The 17,477-nt window shown below is 37.1% G+C and overlaps 2 protein-coding genes across 2 annotated transcripts; one reads left to right on the top strand and one right to left on the bottom strand.

Moving 5' to 3' along the window:
* Positions 1–1,722: 1,722 nt before the first annotated feature.
* Positions 1,723–7,699, bottom strand: LOC135739033 (MARVEL domain-containing protein 3). The gene is made up of 4 exons (XM_065257288.2): positions 7,526–7,699; positions 6,394–6,598; positions 6,101–6,210; positions 1,723–2,656 (listed from the first exon to the last, which is right to left on the bottom strand). The coding sequence occupies exons 2-4, from the start codon at positions 6,519–6,521 to the stop codon at positions 2,001–2,003; spliced, it is 894 nt and encodes a 297-aa protein (XP_065113360.1). The 5' UTR covers positions 6,522–6,598; positions 7,526–7,699; the 3' UTR covers positions 1,723–2,000.
* A 755-nt stretch (positions 7,700–8,454) lies between these two features.
* mcm3l (MCM3 minichromosome maintenance deficient 3 (S. cerevisiae), like) lies at positions 8,455–17,476 on the top strand. The gene is made up of 18 exons (XM_073811430.1): positions 8,455–8,556; positions 8,728–8,821; positions 8,936–9,048; positions 9,196–9,404; positions 9,831–9,961; positions 11,459–11,697; positions 11,771–11,879; positions 11,980–12,133; positions 12,213–12,344; positions 12,811–13,019; positions 13,118–13,292; positions 15,525–15,651; positions 15,769–15,919; positions 16,220–16,360; positions 16,453–16,544; positions 16,791–16,882; positions 16,948–17,023; positions 17,132–17,476. Exons 2-18 carry the CDS (start codon positions 8,750–8,752, stop codon positions 17,328–17,330), a joined length of 2,421 nt encoding a protein of 806 aa, XP_073667531.1. The 5' UTR covers positions 8,455–8,556; positions 8,728–8,749; the 3' UTR covers positions 17,331–17,476.
* The last annotated feature ends 1 nt before the right edge of the window (position 17,477 follows it).

Raw genomic sequence — 17,477 nt, 5'->3', positions numbered from 1 at the left:
AATAACTTCAAATTCAAGGACCTTTCAAGGTCCAATACCCTCAATACAAGAACTAAATGTGGGGAAACATTTCAAGTGAGAGTAAGGTTACCTTTAAAGAGACATTGTTACAGTTCCCTTTCAAGGGAACTCACGCTGCGTCACTGCGGTGACACTTTGGGGACACCTCCAAGGGTATAAGTGCGTCTGAGTGTGTTCATTAAATTCAACCAATGGTGAGGCTTAGCGACAAAGACGGGGTGACGCGGGAGCCAGGAAGTATATTGCTATCTGAAATATTGCCAAAGACGGCGTTACAGCGACGCAGGAAGTATGGCAAGGGAGACGCAGCACCTTGTTCCCTTCTCAGGGAAAAACAGTCACATACGTAACCCAAGATGTTTTCATGTGTCAAACAAAACTATGCAAAAACGCATTTTGGTATAAATCAACATTCACATACAGAGGATATAAGCATTTAAAGGGGACAGAGAATGAAAAACCATTTTTACCTTATCTTTGTTGAATAATGGTAGTCTACCCGCATTCACGAACATACAAAAAGTTCTAGACATGCTAAACATCTCAGTCTCATAGAAATTACTCTTTTAGAAATGTCAGCCAGAAAACTGCCCAATCTGAAAAACTGATGCTTATGACATCACAGGCACCTCACTGCCCCTCCACTTTAAAATAATTGGCTAAATTTTTTTGAGTGGCAGCGAAGTCAGCCAATCAGTAATGAGATTGCAAGTTAAGCCAGTAGGGGGAGCCAAATAGGTGGAAAACCACCTGTTTAAAATCCCCCACTCTAATAGAGCTGTCTGAGTTTTTAGGAAGCTTCTAAGGCATTACAGACCCAAACAAAAACATTTTTGTCTACATTTCACATCACAGAACAAGAAAAAATACCCCGTTCAATCATTCCATGTCACCTTTAAAGCGAACAGTTTAGCATGTGTGCTTAAAAAGTCTTAAATTTTTATATTATCCTACACTACACAGGAAATAATATGGATTTTTTCCCCAGAAAACTTGCATAAACTAGATTCAAGCACTTTCAATGACCTGTATCTATGTATGTATATTTTCAAAAACTTCCCAGAGCCTTGAATCTTTTGACAAACAACTCTGAATATAAATTGAATGATATCTTTAAAAATAATTTTTAATAAATTGTAAGAGGTTACTATTTGGCGCATAAAGATCAAAAGAGTGCATTATGTATGTATGCAGAGGTCATGATCAACATTAAGGTCTATTTAAGGTCAAACATCATAGTTTTTGTAAGGTCATTTACTGACAGGTTACTATAGTGAAGCCGCATAGATTTGTATCTGCTGCCCCCTACAGGAAAATCCGTCATAGAGAAACTAAAAACCTAAAATTTTGCATAATTCATAATATTTAATGAAAAATTAATATCAAAATAATACACTGTACTTTACAATAAAAACTTTGTTAACACTTTTCAATAACGTTGTATTTGTTAACATTAGTAAATGCATTCGCTGAAGTAAAAATGAGTAATAGCAAAAAGCCAAAACAATTGTTTATCTTAGTGCATGGTGCATTAACTAATGTTAACAGATACAATTTGTATTAATAAATGCTTAAATTATGAACTAAGATTAATAAATGCTGTAATTGTTAGTTCATGTTAGCTAATGCATTGAACTAATGTTAACAAAACAACCTTATTGTAAAGTGTTACCAAAACCTATTTATATTTATACAGTCAGAAAATCATATGCTTTTATTCATTATTTATTCATATGGCTAAAAGGCACTTGCTGTTTTACATTCAGAGTTTATCATATAGTTTAAAATATATTTGAACAGCAAACTACACTGAGTGTCTGTTAAAACCCAAAGCTAACTGCATATTTACAAACAAATTATAAAAACAAGTTGTTCACAGTCAAAAATATTAAAAAGAATTAAAAACATATTTTTTAGATTTTGTTTATATACATCAATTCCTGAGGGTTTGGGATATAGTCCATGTTTTAATGCAAAAGCTAGACATAAGTATCAGGATGAAGACGTGAACTCTGGGAATGTTTAGGTTGGTCTCTTTGGTCTGCTTCGTAACGGTCACGCTCCTTACAGTAGCGACCGACATCCCTAATCGCCTGAGCAGTCAGAACCGCCCCAGCAGTGTACAAAATTGCTGTTATGATTCCAAAAAGTGCGACGGCTGCATCCCCTCCGTTTACGTTACAGTTCATCCATGTATATCCGTTACGGGCATAAAGCCGCTCACGTCGAGTGCACACTTCGGTTGAGTTTACTGAAATCACAAAATGCAGATACAAACCTATGGCAACCACATACCCCACCGCACCGATTATTTGGAATGCAAACTGTCCGATCATCAGCTTTCGTGGAATCCGGTGGTCGGGTTTGGTGCTGGACACGACAAACATGAGTGAAATTAAACCGAGCGTGAGGCTGAAGGCCACGCCCCCATAGACTCCAGGAGCTCTCAATTGTCCATACTGCATGTCAAGATCACGTACTTGCTGAAGCTCAGTCCCTTCAAAAGGAATCATGGCGTCAACGAAGCTCCCGCCACCCATGCCCATCGCAGACATGCCCAACTGTGACACATGAGCAGCCACTATGCAGATAAGCACCAATGCATTGGTCATGACAGCGCATATCATCACAATACCTGAAAGAAACACAATTATGCCATCAGTTTTTTTAAGATGCAATAAAACATTAACAAAGAAATTAATACAGGTTTATAAAACGGGCAGTTCTGGTTCTTCATTCTGATTGGTTGAAACGCGTTCTAAGCCGTGATAAAATACACCGGTAACCTCACGGTTCAGACCACATTACATAAGTATCACTGCGCCACTGTTGCTGCGTACTGATTTATGAAAATAAACACCACAGTCTTAAATCATATTTTTAATTTGTCTACAATTGCACAATTAATGGCGATATCCAGATGAATGTCAATAAATATTGTTGAGTCATCTCGTCGATAAAGAGAAAACCTTGTCTGAGGATTTTATAACTCAAGTTCATACGTCCGCTATTATCCACTGGGTGGCGATCTTACCCAACTTAAACACTGACGCATTCACTGAAAACACCATGTAATACTGTTCATGGCTCCGTCTGAATCTGATCTCTTACTAAAGTTCTTCACAAAAATGGAATTATCTCCGCTTTTAATAAAAAAATTTGAGAGGTGATAAGAGATCAAATGAAGGTAGGATGAAATGTTTTTTTGTTTGTTTTTGTTTCAAAGCGGATGGTCTGTTCTTTAATTTGATATTTTATGTTTATATAAAGAAGATAATTTTCTGGAAGGCATTAAACTAAAACTGGGTGGCAACTTAAAAAAAAAAAAACGCTGACGGGGAAAGAGTTCAGCATGCTTCCAAGCATATTTGATCATCACTTCAACAGTTGCACGATATAAATGTTAATGTATAAATTAGATGAATGGTGATTTATAAAATAAACACCACAGTCTTAAATCATATTTTCATTGTGTCTTTGCTGTGTCTCTGTTGGTTGGGAACTGCCTGCGCTCTGGTTCAGTCACACTTGATTCTGAGGAACTACTTTGTTTGGCGGAAGAGTAATATTTGTACTAATATAATTACAACTTTTTTGGGTTTTATTTTATAAAATCCCGCTAACGTTATGCATATGAAGTAACCGTTTTATAAACGCAATAAACCCCTCGAAGCGTTGGGTTACCAGTGCATTTTATAACAGCTAAGGGGGTTTAGGCACTCCGCTTCGCGTCGTGAGGGTGAGTAAATTATCCAATTTTAATTTTTTGGGTAAACTATCCCTTTACTAACTATTATCCCGCTTCTTCATGAAAATGCACTATACAAACTTAAATAGCTGTTATTCATGAACGCTTTGGAATATAAACATAAGGTTGACCTTATTTGAATGAAAACACTAGAAGATTATTGCTGAATTGGGATAATTAAAACACATATTTTGTCTCAAATTTATTGAAGTTTAACCGTTTAAATCTGTCACCGTCCCGTATACGGGACACCTGAGTTTACTTCAATAATTTTACACCGAGTCATGATAAACTACGTATTATTGGAAAGGTCTAAGCCTCTAGAATAAATATTTTTAAAGTGTTTTATCAAATAAATTATGTAGGGAGAGGAAGCGATTTATTTCTGAAAAAGCATGTGCCTCAAAATATAGATAATCTTGCTAAATGTTATTGTCACACCAGCGGGACACCTACTTCTACTTTAGTATTGCATGTGAATCCTTATCTAATCACGACAAACTATATATCGCCGAAAAGCTCTAAGAGTATTTTTGTCATGTATCATTATTATTCAAAAATTAGTGAGTTTTTTGTAATTATTATATATTTAAAACATTATGGGGCGATTTCTGGTACAGGGTTTAAGTTTAGTCCAGGACTAAAATGCTTGTTTGAGCTTGCACTGACACATCATGAAATATTTCAGTGGCATTGTTTTGTCTCAAGATGCACACAAGTACTGTTTTTTTGTAAGGTATGTTAAAAAACTACTTAAATGTCCTAATTAAGGCCTCGTCATGGCTTAATCTGAACTCTGTTTGGAAAACCGCCCCTATAACCTATTATAAATCTTAAAAAATGTAGACAAACTATATATCAGTGGCGGCTCGTGACTGCTCATCCGAAGGGCGTTAATTAAAAATAAGTGTTCGAAGTGTCATGTGTGTTGCTTTTGTTTTCAAAATATGTGTTTGTTGTGTCATGTGAACCATGTGCATCACAATAAGTGCCTGCTGCACACCCGTCAAAACCGTTTATGATAAAAGAGACGCTCACAAAATACACGCAAGACACTCCCTTACCACTGAACTCTAATTACGCATGAGATTAAACAAATATGTGGCAAGCGCAAGCGTCTCTTTTATCATAAACCCTTTAGACGCATCTGCAGCAGGCACTTATTTTGACAAGATACATGATGCCCATAGGATTACTCGACGCGCAGAACACATTTTTTGAAATTACAAACCACACACATGACGGGCTACATACATGTTGTGACCAACTTCGCTTCGAGCTCCCTCGAAAAAAGAAGTCATCGGCCGCCACTGCTATATATATTATTGTAAGAATGAATAATCTGTAAGAATGTAGCTTTCATATTTCAAAAACTTTTAACAGTAATAATAATGCAGTGACAGTAATTTATTAATGTGTGGTGAATATGTGGCAAACTGTTGAAACCTAGTGGTCTTTGTTGGTAAAATCACAAAAAGTGTGACAGAAACCTTTTTTTTTTGCAATTTTAACTTAAAATTTGGATCAGAACTAGTTGAGACTTGTGACTTTTTGTTTTTAGCATTTTGGGCATAAAACATTTTGATTTTTATGTTTTTAAAATGTAAAATATATACATTATTGTGTTATTTTTATTTATTTAAAAGATTTAAACTGTTGTAACTATTTTATCTGTTCAATACATGCCAGATATATTAATTTGAAGGTGCACATCAACTTTTCACCCCACACTCAAAAAAAAAAGGGGGGGTGACAGTTAAAGGGTTAAGCTGAACACAAAGGAAGATATTTTGAACAATGTTTGTAACCAAAGCGTTTTTGAGCCTTCAAGTCTACTTCTGCTGCATAGGACTTATGCATGTTCCTACTAAGTATAAACTACGGAAATGTTGTCATTTTATGAAAGAGCTTATACGACACTCAATAACATTGTTTAAATAAACTTTATTCATCTACTTCCTACCTATAGGTATCCCGCTAACTTTTTAAAATGATTGATGCCGTTTGTATGTTTATTTAAAATAGGAATGAGAGTGACAATATGGTTCTTCATAAAAGATTGGTATCAACAGGCCTAAAAAAGCTAAACCGGTTAGACGAGCAAATGAGAAAGGGGGGAAAAACATTGTGATGTTTGAAGGCGTGTCATAAACTAGAGTGAAACTGGACCAGGTGAGCAATGTTTGAAAATACATGACCTAAGAATCAATAACTATATTTGGAGAAACCACCGAAACAATAAATACCTCAACATAGTAATACACCAATTCTATCAAGCCTCATGCAAAGATACTTGGCTCTGTTTATTTCTCAGTGTCAGTGAATGCTCACCTCTCCTGGAGCAGACATTAGAGCATTTTGATTCCTCATTTTCTTCTCTAGGAACACCCCTTGCTTGTCTCTGAGAACCTCGTGGATAGTTTGATGACCGACTGGATGTCCTGGGAAAGAAAACAAAAGCACTGAATTGGTAGAGCGGTTTGGTCCAGTACTGCGCCTCACATAAATACAGTATAAGACAAGTATAGCATATAGCATACGTATAGGCCAGAGTTTTATTACTGTTAAAGAAGTCTTATTGTTGAGCCCATCACTTCTTCAAATAGATTGCTTTTTTCACGCACCTGTCACCGGCTGACCGTCGGTCAGGAGGATTGTCTCGGCGGCTGCGAGGATCTCTCTCTCTCTTCTCACCATGGTCTCCTCCGTTTCTCTCTCTTTGCGCGCGATGGTTTTTGGCTGGCTGGCTCATTGTTTCAATAAGGAGATTTTTTGGTTGTTATGTTGCAACCACGGCGTTAGAAGTTTTAAAATCCAATTGCAGATCTCCTATAGTGAAAACACACAATCACTAAATTGCACTGCAGTAGACATTTATTAAGTTAACAGATGCTTGACTTATGAGGGAGCATTTACATGAGCCAGTGATGTGATCATTACCCACATGAAAAAAATGTAGTCTTCCTAAGTATTTACTGTAGAAAATTGTAGTATATACACTTGTAATTGTATACTGTGGTATTATCTATAGTGAAAAGCTGTAGTAAATACTGTAGTATGTCTTCATATTTATTATGATAAGGTTCAAAAACACTATAGTATGTATAAACGTTATTACAGTTCACTATGGTAAATACTGCACAATGCAATATTTTTCCATGTGGCTATGTTGGATGTAAACATAAATGTATATAGTCCCAGTATATTAGAAAATATAATAGTAAAAACTGCTAATACAAATAGTTACAGTATCCATCCGGTAAAAACATTGTTACTGTTCTTTTACTATGATAAACCTATTCGGAGCCACGTCTAATAAAACACCTCCATAAAACTTTCCAGCGTGACAAATACTGTAGTATACTTTAGCATTTAATGTACTTAAGTGTAGGTAAATTCCTAGAAAGTGAACCTTATCATAACAAAGTAGCTATAGGCTAATAGTATTTACTACTATTTATTCAATATAGCTAATACTATAGAATACTGTATACAGTAAAAGTAGTAATTACTATAGTCTACTATACTACAGCACATAACTTAATGCATTTAATGCAGCTTACTACAGTAAATAGACTACAACGTTTATTTTGTGGGTTAACAATGGCAAAGTTAAGGCGCGCACCTGCGCGTCACAGACAGTATCGATAAACAAGTTTCTGTCTCACTTGACTTGAACACCGAACTTTCATTTAAAATATACAAACAATGTTTTTGAACACACCAGACGAAAACAATACCGCTTAAGCAACTTACTCGGTTGAAGTACGTCGATCACATTTGTTTTTCATGCGAAATCAAAAATCCACTTTTTCCGCAAACATCTGATTTTGACCGAACCTCGACATTCAGATCTCGCGATGTTTACCTGACGTTCGCCTAGCACCTATGGAATGGGCGGAGCACAGATGAATGAAAAGCAGGTGACAGGCAGAGCCATTTGGCTCTGGTGACAGGCGGAGGTGCAGCAGGAGTGTTCGACTGTGACATCAGAGTACCGTGAGAGCGCGCAGTTGTCGAGTCGCTCTCGCGTTACTTTGAGGTCATACTCCAAACGCTCCGCGCTTAATCCCTTGTCCTAAAACAAACAGTGATAATCGCATAAATGTTTTTTTTTTTCTGACAAAAACTCTTGTGTTGCCACAGCAGTTTCTCCATTATGAATTTAAAGTAACATGAGGGAAAAAGTGGCGGTCTGTTGCTACAGGCTCTTGGAATGTGGTACTAAAAATGAAGCAATTTATATGCGCACTATGCAACACTGTGTCAACGTCAACCATTATCTCACAGCATGAATTATCACAGTGTGTCAGACACTGTGGCATCTTTATGGGTTTCTATTGAGTTGCTTTCGTTTTGTAAAAAACAGTAAAAAAAAAAACATTATACTGAGGGATGCCTTAATAAAAAAGACATTTCACTCTGCATGAGATCTAGCACTACAGAGCAGCTGGTGCTTGGCTAGCGCACTGCATATTGTCTCCTGCTTGTTTGAGACAGAAACAGGGTCCAATACAAAATATCTTTATTAAAAATATCATCAGTTTTGTTTATTTAACAGCTATGTAGCTTGAGGCAGGGCTATGGTGTTGTATAATTGGTTTTGAATAGGTTAATGAGCTTAATTAACATAATTAATATGCAGGCCTGTGTGCCCTTAGCTTTTTTCTGAGACAGACGAATGTGTTTCTTTCTGCAATGTACTAAAAAATATAGCCAAACTGAGTGCAAACAATTCATTTTGGTGCTTTTGCTCCTGAGGTCTAAGCTTTGCACATTTGTCAGGGGTAAGAAATCTCTTTGAAAATATAAAAATTTACATGTTTGTGTAGTTAGAAATCAACTGTGAATTTCATATCTTCTTAGTTGTGTCATAGAACAAAGAAGGGATTATTGTAACGGCATTATTTGTCTGAAAATGCAAATATTGAGCCTCCTTTAAATTTTTCTTATCATAGTTTTGCTGATGCTGGTGTATACATGGATCCTGGCTTTGAGGATCTTGAACTGAGAGAATCTCAGAGAGAGTATCTGGACTTTCTGGATGATGATGTGAATCCTTTTATACTTATTCATTATTTTTGAGATGCAATGCTTTGCTTTAATTTTCTGTTGCTTTGTCTGTCACATCATGTAAATGTTTGATTGTCTCTCTGTCATTTACAGCAAGACCAGGGTATCTACCATGAGAAGGTAAGAAGTATGGTGTCTGAGGGTCAGTGTCGTCTCATTGTAAACGTCAATGACCTGCGTCGGAAAAGTGAAAAAAGAGCAAAAGAGTGAGTTTTTTTTTTTATGTGGTCATTTTTTGATAAAGCCTTCATACCATTTGCTTGTTTGACGGATTTACGAATTCATCCATAAATTGATCCTTAAATCTGTCTACTGGTACAATGATCTGATTGATGCACTGTTTGTTTCAATAGATTACTGAAGAATGCTTTTGTTGAGCTGGTGGCATTTCAGAGAGCCCTGAAGGATCTTGTGGCTTCAATAGATGCCACTTATGCAAAACAGTTTGAAGAGTTTCATGTTGGTTTTGAGGGAAGCTTCGGGAGCAAACATGTCTCTCCTCGAACTCTAAGTGCACGTTTTCTGGGAAATCTTGTGTGCGTGGAGGGCATTGTGACCAAATGCAAGCGGCTTTTACTTTTATCATTTTATACTATTATCATTGATTGTTTTAACTGTAATATAAGTCTCAAAATACCCCACAGATTATTTATTATAGCATGTCCAAAAATCCCTTATTTGGATTTGAGCAAAAAGTGCTGCTTTCATGCATGAACGTATTCATTTTAAATTACACAAGACCCGAGGCCACTAATATTATACCCTATATACCCGGATGCTTTTGCAACAAATCTAAAGCGTAATTTGAGAAACTTATCTTTTACCCATGCTTTTTTGATATTAAATTTTATATACTTAATTTCATATCACTGATTAGCTTTTAGTTATAGAATATACTGTATAATGCATTTTGCATGTATATTCCACCTCAGCCATGAGTAAAAATGCCACAGGCTGTCCTCTAACTTCATTTGTTGTTACTGAATAGGTTCCTTGGTGAGGCCCAAAATTATGCGTAGCGTCCACTATTGTCCAGCCACAAAGAAAACCCTGGAGAGAAAATACACAGATCTCACCTCATTGGACGCTTTTCCTTCTAGTGCCATTTATCCAACCAAAGTAAGTTATGTGTTTAGTTGCAACAGTAATGCAGTCTCTGGATTAGCATAATTTGTGACCCTGGATGGCGTTTTTTTTTTTTTTTTTTTTTTTTTTTTTTTTTTTTTTTTTTTTGAAGAAACATTTATTCAGCTTTATTCTTTAAGCTGAATAAATATGCTTTTCATTGAAGTATGGTTAGTTGGATTGGACAATATTTGTTGGAGATACAACTACTTGAAAATCTGGAATCTGAGGGTGCAAAAATGAAAATATTGAGGGAATCACCTTGATGTCCAAAATGAAGTCCTTAGCAACACATTACTAATGAGAAACTATTTTTTTATTAAATTTTACGGTAGGAGTTTAACAACACACTCTTAATGGAACATGATCAGATTACTTTAATATCCTAATATTTTTTTTTTGGCATAAATGTATAATTCTGATCAAATGTATTGTTAGATATTGCTACACAGATCTGTGCCATGACTGGTTTTGTGGTCCAGGGTCACATTTATTTCTCCTACAGTAGGCTTTTATAACTAAAGATGCTAAATAATTTTATGTACCATTTTTGGTTGTGTGAACCCTATAAAAAAGTGCTTCTTGATCTTTTAACCTTAAAGGGTTCTTTTCTTGGACATTTTTTTTCTATCTTTATTTAAGCCTGTAGAACCTCATAATGGAAAAGATCACCCTCTCATCAAAATGGGTACAAGAGTTGTGCTTGCCCTGCGTTCCAGTTCGTTTTTTTAAGACCTTCCCTCGCTAACTTCCCTCAGTCTCGTTCACTCGGATGTACGTCATTGCTTATGTTGTACGAGTGCCCACTACTGCTGAAACACTTGAAGTAGGTTCAAATGGGTCGCCCTAAGCTCTTGATGACATGAAAAGTGAAGACCGCCCCTCCATCATTTGAACTGTGCAAAGCGCGAGTTGCTGAAGTGACGTCACAATCGTGTTGCATTGTGGGATATGGAGCTGCCTGAAGTGTACGTATGAAGTAGACTCGGTCAAAATCAAGGGAGCGAGGGTCTGTCCGTACAAACTTCCCTCGTCCACTTGACGAAGTGGAACACACTTCAAAATGGCGATAGGGATTCCCCTGAGGGGAAGTGTTTAGGGAAGTTCGTGAGTGCGTGTCTAAAACTGGACTGGAACGCACCCCTTTTGGTCACCGGGACGGTACCTTTTAAAAAGTTCCTAATATGTACATTTGAGGAACCAGTATGTACCTCTAAGGTACCTGCATGTTCCTTAGAGGTAGCATTTATGTACCTTTTAGGTACAAAAGTATACTTTTTAAAAAGGTACCACCCCAGTGACAACATTTGATAGCATGATAAAATCTGAAGGATATAAATGGGTAATGCCCCAAGTGAAAATACCACCCTGGAATAATCTTTTCTCTATTCCTAAATCTGATTGGTTAATAGGGGACATTGCTGATCACAGACTTCACAACAACAGTTACTTAATGCCATAATTACATGAGAAATTCTGTTCCTGTTTTAGGATGAAGAGAACAATCCACTGGAGACCGAGTTTGGGCTTTGCTGCTATAAAGATCACCAGACACTCACCATTCAGGAGATGCCGGAAAAAGCCCCTGCTGGACAGCTGCCACGTTCAGTCGACATCATCGCAAACGATGACCTCGTCGACAAGGTCAAACCAGGTGATCGTGTGCAGATCGTAGGGGTATACCGTTGCCTACCCGCAAAACAGGGCGGCTTCACTTCAGGAACCTTCAGGTGTGTGTTTGGACCCTCAAATGTTATCTGGATTAAAATGTTATTTTTTCTGATTGACTTGGAATGCCTGCAGAACGATCATGTTGGCTAATAATGTGAAGCTTATGAGTAAGGAGATTGTGCCAACGTTCTCTGCAGATGATGTTGCCAAGATCAAGAAGTTTTGCAAAACTCATTCTAAAGTAAGTGTTGTGTGTGTGTGTGTCCGTATATTAGTATTATGAATGAGTTTGGATTTGGTTTATTTTAAGCTAATGGGGAGTTGATGTTGGAATGTTTTAGAATGTGTTTGAGCAGCTGAGCCACTCTTTGGCTCCCAGCATCCATGGCCATGAGTACATAAAGAAGGCAATCCTGTGTCTTCTGTTGGGTGGCAATGAGACCAATTTGGAGAATGGCACACGCATCCGAGGGGACATTAATATTCTGCTAATAGGTTTGTATTGTACTATGGCACAATTTTGTTTTCGAAATCCTGACTTACTGTGCTGCGTCACTTTATTTTGATTTATCAGGTGATCCCTCAGTGGCGAAATCTCAGTTGCTGCGATATGTTTTGTTCACTGCACCAAGAGCGATTCCCACCACAGGTCGAGGCTCATCTGGAGTGGGTCTGACGGCTGCCGTCACTACTGACCAGGAGACAGGTAACATTGTGTATATATATTTTTTTTGCATTTTTACTATGCATATGTATATCTGATTATATATTAGCAATATGCATTTAAAGGTACAGCACAACTTGACAGCGGATGATGTGAGTTTGGTGTGGGGCTATCTGACCAATGTTGGACAGTGGGGTTTAATCCCCATTGCTAATGCTTAAAGCACGGATATTAAAGTGTCCCTGCCCCCCAAACTCTGCCTATTGACCGTTATACTGCGTTTCTTTATAATATTGAAGGTTTCTATAGCTGTGTTGTCTTCATGGTATAAAGAGGTGGTCAGGTGGATTAAATCAGGAAGAACATCAATGAAGGCCTAGGTGTAAAATACATGGCCTTTAAGGCACTTTGGTTAACTATTTAAAGTCTGTCAAGCCGCCAAATCGCATCATTTTCTTTGTTTGTAATGCTACTATAATATTGTTTCCTCACTGTTTGGCTAATCCAGGTGAGCGTCGCTTGGAGGCGGGAGCCATGGTGCTTGCTGACAGAGGAGTGGTATGCATTGATGAATTCGATAAGATGTCTGACATGGACCGAACAGCCATCCATGAAGTGATGGAGCAGGGCAGGGTCACCATTTCCAAGGCCGGGATTCAGGCAAGGCTTAACGCTCGCTGCAGTGTGTTAGCTGCTGCTAACCCAGTGTATGGCCGGGTAAATATTGACTCTGTGCTTGGTTTTCCCAATGTAAGGTGCAAGATCTGAAAGTGGTTATTTGATTGAATATTAATCTTTCTGTATTTGTCACCCAGTATGACCAATATAAAACTCCAATGGAGAACATCGGGCTCCAGGATTCCCTGCTCTCCCGTTTTGACCTGCTTTTTATTGTTCTGGATCAGATGGATCCGGATAGCGATCGGGAGATCTCGGAGCATGTGCTGCGTATGCACCGGTATCGAACACCTGGGGAGCCAGAAGGGACAGGTGAGACCGCCATCTGGTGGTCATCCATGTGGGCACAATGTAGATGCATGTAGATCAGTGAAAACTCATAGGGGCTGTTTCCCGGACAGGGATTAGACTAGTCCTAGACTAAAAAACGTAAGAGATGTCCAAACTGAAAACATCTTGCACTGACATATCTAAAAATGCATCAGTGCCTTCTGTTATGCCTGAAAATGCACACAAGTAATGTTTTTAGTAAGGCATGTTTGTTAAAACTAGTTATATTTCCTAATTAAACTAAGGCCCAGTCCTGGTTTAAGCTAATCCCTGCCTGGGAAACCACCCCATAATGTTTTAAAACTTAATGCATTTTGTAATATTATTTATACACTGTAAAAAACTACTTCAGTGTAGTTCACATGTTTTTGAATAAGAGTTTAGGGGGGACCTGACCCCCCCCCCCAAGTTTTATTACACTGTAAAAAATTACTCTGGAGGGTGTTAAATTTAACCCATGAAAATTAGTTATAATTTAATTAAGTATATAAGCTAGCAAGTAAAATAAAAAATAATGGGTATATTCTACCTTCACTATCCAATTTTTAACAGTAATAACTGCAATACTAAAAAAATAAGTAACATATACCCCAAAATATTGGCCTTAGCACCGCAAAGTGCGCATGAATCAACATCCAGGCGGGACTCGAGTCACCATTTTTTCATATCATATCGGCGGGAGAACTGCGGTTTGTTGACAGGTAAGTTTTTATTTAACTTGTTGATATCATCATGAATGGAAATGTTAAGTTGGTTAACTGTAAAATCTACCAGAAGTTTAGTCATTTGCGTGCTTCTCTGTCTCTGTTGTTGACAGATTGATAGGTTAGAATATGTCAGTCAGGTTAGCTTTGAATGAAACATCGCCCAGTTCTTGCACCTGCGAATACGAATAAATATCCATATTTATGATAAAAATATTAACTTCCATTATTATTATTTACATGTCTGAATCTCGTGAACAGCGGAGCTGCTCAATATGAGTGGTTGAACTTGAGCAAGCCACGTGACGAGAGAGAGCAGCGGACGGTTGATGTACGATACAGACGGGAGGGCGTCGAGCAGACAAACAAACAACGGTAAAGCTGTCGATGCTAGATAATTACTGTAAAAGTTTTCTTGCATTTATCTGTTAATATATTGAGTTTTGTTTTAGAAGGGATCCATTTATGAAGCCATTTTATTATTATTATTATTATTATCATTTACGGATATATACTTAACGTTGCCTTTCGCTTTTTAATGTCTGTTCAAAAAAGTATTTCGGAGTTCATATGTTATATATGAGACTTGTATATGACGTTGAATCACTTAAAATTGAATGTAAGTACTTCTTGTTAGTGTTCAATGTTTTATGCACGTGTACTGTGAGTTATAGCATAATATGAAGTTGTATTTTTGCACTTAATAAGTTTTAAATGAAGTTGAAATGTTTGTTTGTATCGATATAGCATGCTAGTCTACTGAGGTAAATGAGATCAGTTTTTCCTCTCATATTATTGTCTTCTTTAATTTTCTAATGATAACGTGAAGAACAGTATTTAGGAATCTTGCTTTTAATGGTTTTTTAACATCTCATGAAGCCTTGGTTTATTTTGTTTTATGAAATAATATGTTCAAGAAGCTTTATGTAAAACTATGATATGTTGTATTTCACTTGAAATGTATTGGGGTTATTATACGTCCAATAATTAGTTTTAAATGTTTACAGAATGTTATTTGGTCAATAAAGCAAGCAATTTATGCAATCTTGTGCATGACTATTTTCTTATTCAACCCTCTCTGAATAAGTAATATGTAATGTTTCTTAATGGCTTATCATTATTAATAATAATTTAATAGATCTGTGCCTTAATACCAATAGGGTTAATGTTATTCATTTTTTTATAAGTAATTAGTTATGAAAAAATAGGTAGACCTTACCTAATTTTTTTTACTTTATCATAGTAATTAAATTTAGGTATTTTTTAATCAAATATATAGGATATAATTTACTCAAACAAAGTGAGTGCAAATTGTTACAACAATTTTTTTGAGTAAATTCTATAGGTTGTTTTTTACAGTGTACTAATACAATTATTTATCTTTATACTATTTATTTACACATGGCTTTAATTTTTGGATGACGATCCTCAGATGTCCCCCGAACCCCCCGGGATTTTTGCCTGTATCAGCACTCTTCAGTTGTCTGATGCTATTGTTCTGTACCAACAGCAATGCCATTGGGAAGTACAGTAGATGTGTTTGCCACAGAGGATCCAAACATCACAGAGGCAGCTGATCAGGAACTACAGATCTATGAGAAGAAAGACAATGTCCTGCATGGCCACAGGAAGAAAAAGTAAGCACTTTATTATTTCTCTTCATAAAGGTGATGTAGTTTGTCTGCAGCAATTCAAAACCTTGGGCACCATGTTGAAAGCTAAAAAGTGAAACGCTTATTTGTGTCATCTTAAAGGGAGAAGGTAGTCACCATGGAGTTTATCAGGAAGTACATCCATGTTGCTAAGCTGGTGAAGCCAGTTTTGACCCAAGAGGCATCGGACTACATAGCAGAGGAGTATTCCAGACTCAGAAGCCATGACCAAGTCAACAGCGATTCAGCCAGGGTCTATAAAGCTCAGATCAGTTTTACCACTGCTTTAGATAGTATCATTAGCATGATTGTATGGAACTGCAAAAAAATTTGTCCATTTATTGTATGAGTTCTTGATGTTGGTTAAGCCAGTCTTATGTTAGACTGTGTCTGGATGTTTAATGTTTTAATAAGGAATGCAGGATAAACCAGTGGAACAGCATTTTAGAATAAAAAAATTGCACACTTTCCTTTAAAATCATTTACAATTTTACTTTTAGAATTGCTTGGTTTGGTGTAAGTGGACTGTGTGTGTGTGTGTGTGTAACTACAGACGATGCCCGTGACCGCTCGAGCTCTGGAGACCATGATCCGATTGGCTACGGCCCACGCCAAAGCCCGCATGAGTAAAACGACTGACCTGGGAGATGCAGAAGCTGCACTGGAACTCATGCAGTTTGCTTATTTCAAAAAGGTAACTGGTGAAATTTCGCAACTGGTCCTGCCTCCTACAATGCAAGCTCGGTTCTGTTGCGTCTATGAATTGTATCTAATTTGATTTTGTAGATTCTGGAAAAGGATAAGAAGAGGAAAGTTCCTGAGGACTCAGAAATAGATGTTACTCAAAGCCAGGAGACAGAAAGTCAAAGAAATGTTCGGTCAGTCAGATGTAGGCTACTGATATAATAAATCATGAGGCTTGTGTGGGACATTTGATAAACATTATGAAGACATTTCTAACCTTACGTAAATTCATACACTGTAAAAATTCTCAATTTGAATTTTCATAATTTCAACTTTATTTTTATAATTATAGTTGAAATTAATTTTAAGTTTAAGCGCAACAAGTAATATCTACAGTGAGTATTTAAATTAGTGAGTGTTGATTTGGCTTTGGTTTCCAGGAAGCGCTCTCGCATCTCTAAAGATGATGATGTGGAAATGACCCAAGATGCAGAGGACTCAGACCCTTATGACTTTACAGATGATGAAAACAGTAGGTAGTCACTCTTATATTCATTTTAACTGTTTCAGTTAAAACTTTAATCATATCTCTGGCAGCTCAGACCAGTCAGAAGAGCAAGCCAGCATCTCAAAGGACCAGTCAGAGGAAGAAAGGTGACATTAGCTCGGACAGGTATATCAAAAATCTCTTTCTCCATCATATAACCTCGGCTAATATCAGTTTATCTACAGCAATGGCACTAAAGTTTAACAGATTTTTCTATTCTTTGATCTCTTGTAGGATGAAAGTCTTCAAGACTGCTCTGCTGAATGCATTTAAAGTCACCAGGTCACAATCTGTGGCAGTGCCTGAGCTTCTGACTCACATCAATAAAGGTCAGGATGAAGAGTTTGACCAGAATGAGGTTAATCTACTGCTTGAACGCATGCAGGATGACAACCAGGTCATGGTATCGGAGAACGTGGTGTTTCTCATCTGAGGGAGGAGTGAAGATCAATGCCGTGTTTTATACGTTACAAAACACGGATCACGTTACTTTGATATTACAGCACTTATTTATTTCAAATTACCAATAAACTGTGCGAGCATCAAATGACTGAGTTTATTTTTTGAAGCAAAATTAAAA

Source organism: Paramisgurnus dabryanus, chromosome 12 (genome assembly GCF_030506205.2).
Source record: "Paramisgurnus dabryanus chromosome 12, PD_genome_1.1, whole genome shotgun sequence".
NCBI classification, from domain to species: domain Eukaryota; kingdom Metazoa; phylum Chordata; class Actinopteri; order Cypriniformes; family Cobitidae; genus Paramisgurnus; species Paramisgurnus dabryanus.
This window is presented reverse-complemented; position numbering and strand designations above follow the sequence as displayed.

What these genes read in the sequence shown, in the direction of transcription:
- mcm3l (XM_073811430.1), top strand. Translation starts at nt 8,750, where the DNA reads ATGGATCCTGGCTTTGAGGATCTTGAACTGAGAGAATCTCAGAGAGAG. An exon ending in CTAACCCAGTGTATGGCCGG is followed by an intron (nt 13,020 to 13,117) that starts GTAAATATTGAC and finishes TTTGTCACCCAG; the next exon opens with TATGACCAATATAAAACTCC. An exon ending in AGTTTGCTTATTTCAAAAAG is followed by an intron (nt 16,361 to 16,452) that starts GTAACTGGTGAA and finishes TTGATTTTGTAG; the next exon opens with ATTCTGGAAAAGGATAAGAA.
- LOC135739033 (XM_065257288.2), bottom strand. Translation starts at nt 6,521, where the DNA reads ATGAGCCAGCCAGCCAAAAACCATCGCGCGCAAAGAGAGAGAAACGGA. An exon ending in CGACGGTCAGCCGGTGACAG is followed by an intron (nt 6,211 to 6,393) that starts GTGCGTGAAAAA and finishes TTTCTTTCCCAG; the next exon opens with GACATCCAGTCGGTCATCAA. An exon ending in TAATGTCTGCTCCAGGAGAG is followed by an intron (nt 2,657 to 6,100) that starts GTGAGCATTCAC and finishes TGTTTCTTTCAG; the next exon opens with GTATTGTGATGATATGCGCT.